The sequence below is a fragment of the Anarrhichthys ocellatus genome, unplaced genomic scaffold, assembly GCF_004355925.1.
Source record: "Anarrhichthys ocellatus isolate YVR2014 unplaced genomic scaffold, GSC_Weel_1.0 scaffold91, whole genome shotgun sequence".
Taxonomy (NCBI): Eukaryota; Metazoa; Chordata; class Actinopteri; order Perciformes; family Anarhichadidae; genus Anarrhichthys; species Anarrhichthys ocellatus.
In genome coordinates, this window is record NW_022280121.1 from 1,062,234 (window position 1) to 1,067,485 (window position 5,252).

At 49.5% G+C, this 5,252-nt stretch overlaps 1 protein-coding gene across 1 annotated transcript; it reads right to left on the bottom strand.

Annotated features, from left to right (window-relative positions):
* Positions 1–6: 6 nt before the first annotated feature.
* Positions 7–4,265, bottom strand: mycn (MYCN proto-oncogene, bHLH transcription factor). Its single transcript, XM_031875490.1, has 3 exons — positions 4,129–4,265; positions 3,047–3,692; positions 7–823 (listed from the first exon to the last, which is right to left on the bottom strand). The coding sequence occupies exons 2-3, from the start codon at positions 3,669–3,671 to the stop codon at positions 54–56; spliced, it is 1,395 nt and encodes a 464-aa protein (XP_031731350.1). The 5' UTR covers positions 3,672–3,692; positions 4,129–4,265; the 3' UTR covers positions 7–53.
* Positions 4,266–5,252: the final 987 nt, after the last annotated feature.

Genomic DNA, 5,252 nt, shown 5'->3' on the forward strand with positions numbered 1-5,252 from the left:
GGGGGTGTCATCCAGGGTATATGTGAGTGTTTCTGTGTTGTAGTGGTTGTCTGTTAGCGAGTCCTAGCCTGCTCCAGCCTGCGCATCAGCTGCTGCCTGCGGGCTTGAAACCTGTCCTTCTCCTGCTGGAGTCTCGTCTCCTCTGTCTCCAGTGAGCTCACGTACTCGGTGGCCTTCTTCAGGATCAGCACCTTGGCCGCCTTCTCGTTGTGCGCCAGCTCCGGCACGTGGTCGCGCAGCGTCAGGAAGCTGGAGCGCAAGTCGTTGCGCCGCTGGCGCTCCAGGATGTTGTGGTTACGCCGGCGCTCGCTGTCCTCTGAGTCGGAGCTGCCGCGCGGGCTGCTGTCTCCGCTGGAGCTGCGCTTGCTGCGCGGCCCCGACGTGCTGGTGAATGAGCTGCAGGATGTGGAGGAGGATGAGGAGCACGACGAGATGGTTCTGGTGGGGGGTCGAGGCGCGTCTGACGTCCTTTGCTTCTTTGGCGGTGGGGCGGGGTCGTCGTCTGACGTGTACGGTGAGGGGGCGGCGTAGTTGTGTTGCTGCTGGTGGACTGAGCTCCTCTTCAGGATCAGCTCCTGAGGAGCTCTGCTGACGAACCGACTCACCACGCCGGACCCTCTCGCATCTTGGCTCTTGGGATGCACGGAGATAGTGACTGTGCCCGTCGCCATGGGTGATGCCTTGTTGATTGTGGAGCGCCTCTTCTCTACTGTTACCACATCAATCTCCTCCTCCTCTTCCTCGTCGTCGTCCTCATCCTCGTCGTTGTCGTCGTCCTCTTCTTCGTCATCCTCGTCGTCGTCTTCATCGTCATCTTCCTCTTCTGGGGAAAAGAAAACAGAATGTGAGTGACTTAATCCCTCTGACACACCAAGCATTCCCACTATGTCATCTATGTACCAGCATGTGAGAGGTACGTATGTATGTGAGGGAGATGAAGAGAGAGTGTGTGGGAGCGAGAGCGTTGCACAACGCTGTTTGCTTAAGCAGAACCCTCTTAATGCTTAGTGTCAGTCACTCCTCAACTAATCTACTCTGCAGGTGTTGACACGCTCAGTCTCACTGCTGAGCAGACAGGCTGGATTTCTGCCTTTCCTTCTGTATCCCGCCTTCAAAATGTCTCTTAATCTTCTCCGGTGAGACGAGGCAGCTTTAGTCTGATGCCTTCAGTCTATCAGTGTGAGGCCACAGTCACTCTGACGGTGTGGGAGCCATTAAGAACGTCACTTTAACTTTGACCTCTGATGAAGTAAAAGACAAAAAATCATTTTTTCCAGCTGAGCACTTCGTCTTAACCCTGCGCTGGAATCGAGGCAGCTGAGGCTTATCATGGACTGGCGCCTTTGAAGATGAGAGGAAGTAGCCAATCATGAGGCAGAGAGTGTGAGGCCCAGTTAAAATGCCTTTGTGATAATGGCTCTCATTATCAGCTCAGGAGCATCTGAAGAGTGTGGCATTTTACAGCTTACAGTAACCCACTTCAGACACCGCTGCACCAGGATACTGTCTCAAAACACTCACTGAACACACACACACAAGCTCAATCTGGCTCTGGCATCAAAACAAAGCCGAGCACAGCTGGGTGGATGAGGGGGCGTGGCTGCCACATGTGAAGCTGTTTGGTGTTTCACTCTCAGAGTGGAACAGCTCATTTATTGGAGCTGGAAAATGTATAAATAGGAGGAAGTGTGCAACATGTCTATCTGGGGGGGGGATACAATATTAGCAGAGAGACATTTTTCTTCTCTGCCACTGTCTTACAGCTGTACGGCTGAGTTTTGGAGTGGGGTGTCCCTTGTAATCAATAGGAATACTGGCCTAACTGTATTGAGAAAACTACATGGTAGCCTGTATAGTCTGTCTCTTTGATGAGAAAGCAAATCGACCCTGCAACACAAAGAAGGACGCGTCTTAACGCTGCGAGCGGCGGAAGCGCATTGGAGCGGTGCTGTGCACAGGGTTTGTGGGGCGGCAGGCGATCGGATCACCACCCTTTAAGCCTCGGAGCTGGAGCGGCGCCAGGGAGACAGCTGTCGAGATGGAGCGCTCGTTCAAAGCTGTCACCCCCCTAAAAGAAGAAGCCAGGGCCTTACTCCGTCCTCTTTTCTTCGCGGTGGAGGAGGTGTTTGGCAAGGCTGGCTGAGTCTACCCTCTGTGCCAAGCGTGAGGCCTTTGTGCTGCTGTTTCACAGCGAAAACACGCTGATAAGACTCGTGAGTGTTTGTTTAGGGAACTTGTAGGCGGTAATAAATGGGAAATGTAGTCTTAGGGCAATTAAATACACACGGCACTCGTTTCCCAATCAAAACACATACTACTGTCGACATTATAAAAATAAATGGGAGTGTGTCACTCTATATTATGTATTATATATATGGGTGTATAGCTTTGTTGTGGTAGGCTATCCTGCCTTGTGCTATTACAGTGTAATGTTCTTCTTCCTGGGGCTAATTTTAGTTATCAGCTGAACTCAAGGCAGCAGTTTGTACAAACGGTCCAAAATAAGTGCCAATTTCTCACCCGCTGCGCGCAAATTGTCCCTTAATCTGTGCGTAATGAAAGCCTTCGCGGCACCGCGAACCAGACACTTTATCAGCTCATCACGTTATTGAACACCTTTTCATCTCCCCCTCCTGCTACCGAGTCCGACTGCAGTCACTGACAGTGGCGTCTTTTTGTTTGGCTCGGATGTCAACGGAGTTCAGGAAGGCACACAATTCCCCCATTTTACTGCCATCTGCCGGATGAAGAGCCCGCTGATTACGTAAACCTGGTTCACTGTGTCACTACTCCACTGTGAGTGTGTGCGTGTTCTTATGTGTGTGCGTGCGTGTGTGTGCGTGGAATGTAACGAGATAATCCGATTCTGGGCCAGTCAATAATAACAACAAGATGATAACAATAAAAACACCAATAATAATGCTAATACTTATAGTGTAATAATGAGAATACTGTGATATTTCAATGCTGGATCATGTTTTCTTGGCACTATAGCATTTCATAAAAAAGGGAAACAAAAGCCTTTAGCGTGTCTTTAAATTCTTACCGGAGTCACTGGGAGCGCTTCCATGGGTTGTGGGTGTGTTAACGGTCCCGGTTGAGTCTCTGCTGCCGTTCTTCTTGTTGACCGGGAAAGGGAAGACTACGGTGGGGTCCACACACTCTGGTACCGAGCTGCGGCACACAACCTCCGGCGCTTTGACGCACACGTTCCTGCCGCCTCCTGTAGCGGTGGAAATAGCCTTGCCGAGTTTCTCCGTAACCACCCGCTCCAGCTTTTCCCTGGCGGAGAAGCCACTCCACATACAGTCCTGGATAATGATATTGTTGGGGTTAGTATCCAAAGCGGAGCCGAACAGGTCCACATCGTCGGACGCCCCCCATATATCGTCCTCGGGCAGGAGCAGCAGCTCAGAAGCCCAGTCCAGTGGGTCCCCCAAGCCGAAGCCCAGAGGGTCTGCTTCCGGGGAGGCAGTCGCCGGCTCCCCCGGTAGCGCGGCTCGGCTCGGGGAGAGGGGTGGAGTGGGCAACAACTCGAATTTCTTCCAGATGTCCTCCCCCGGTGGCGCAGAGTCGGGACCACAGAAGTAGAATTCGTCCTCATCCGGGTAGAAACACGGTTGTAAGGAGTCAAACTCCAAATCGGAGTTTTTACTTATGATCGCCGGCATTCTATCCCACAATTGAAAAACCTGTAAAGGAACAAAATATACTTTAGTGTCCAAAAAGGAAAAGCGCGTCTCTCCCTATGCCCTCTCTCCTCTATCACACCTGAAAACTACGCTTCAGAAAGAGCATGAGTCAAAGCCCACACACAGGCACACAGTCTGCTCCATCGAATTCAACACTTACTCCTCTGTGGGGTTTAAAATCCACACACATCTCTCAGGAGAATGTGGGTATATGGGACCGTGACGCACGAAGGGTGCACAGCGACGCATTGGCTCACTACTCACTTAAATATGCCAGAAAATGTGGTTTGGACAAAAAATAAAGAAGCGTGTTTGCAGAAAAACACATGGAATGACAACAATCACATCCATTAGAGAGTCTGTTGTGTGTAAAAAAAAAGATCTGGAAATAATAGCACGTCTCTAAATTTAACCGCTGGAACGAAAAGATGCTCACCTTGTCCTGACTTGGGATGGTAATGTGCGAACCAAAATGTACTCGTAACTCGCAGTCAATAATACAGACACCAGATTTGGAGCAGTCATCTACTTAGGGAGCACAGATAGTCCTCTGACACACATTGTGGCTGGCTGCAGAGTGTTATACACTCAGATCTGCGGGAGGAAAGCAGACTCCGCCCTCCCAGGCTGGCGGGGGGGAGGGGGGTATACAGACGGGCTTTTGGGTTTGATGCGGCGCGGTAGACAGGCTGCCTGGGAGCTTTTCTTCAAGGTGAGTCGAGAAAAAAAACAGCCTAAACATCGCAAGGAAGAATGAAAGCAAGAAAGAAAGAGAGCGCGAAGGAAGAAAGTAAGAACATGTATATTATTGACAGCCTCGGGCAAACTGTCTTTTCTCTTCGTCCATCGCTCCACTGGGATGTCCGACCCAGGATCAGCTATGAAACAGTGGAAGTAACCTAGCGGCTGTTAGTGGTTTGATGTCTTGCTCAGATTGCTCAAGGGCACTGCAGCAGGCTGGATGCTATATACTGACCCGAGGGGCATCAACCGAACAAGTGAAGGGCATTGCTTTTAAACCAACCCCCATACACAAACGCTCTCTCTCACACACACACACACACATACATGATCATCATATGATCCATTTATTTATTACACATTGATAAAACAATTCGTGTTGCTAAATGGCAGTATTTTAAAGTTAATTGATTCTTTTTTTTCATTTAACAGATACAATAAAAAACAACTGGGTTTAACTTGTTAATTATAGTGGCGGAATACTTATTTCTATAATAAAATGTGTAAGCATCACTTCTGACAAACACACACTTTGAGTATTATTCATTTCAAATGGTGTGTAGAGATGTAGTCCTACGCTTCCTACTACCCTTCTCTTGCTCTCCTGTAGACCTCTGCATATTATTTTCTCTTTTGTCTGTGGGTAATCCAGCATCCCTGGATGAAAGGCGAAGTAAGGCTCACTGCGCCCTCATACGGACACTTAGGGAACAGCAGCAGATGCTCGCACCATCACCCAAACTCAGCGAGACAAAGAGATAAAAACATAGAGTCGATTCTTTTCAAAATTAAAGAAAAACAATGCCCCTTGGAGAAAAT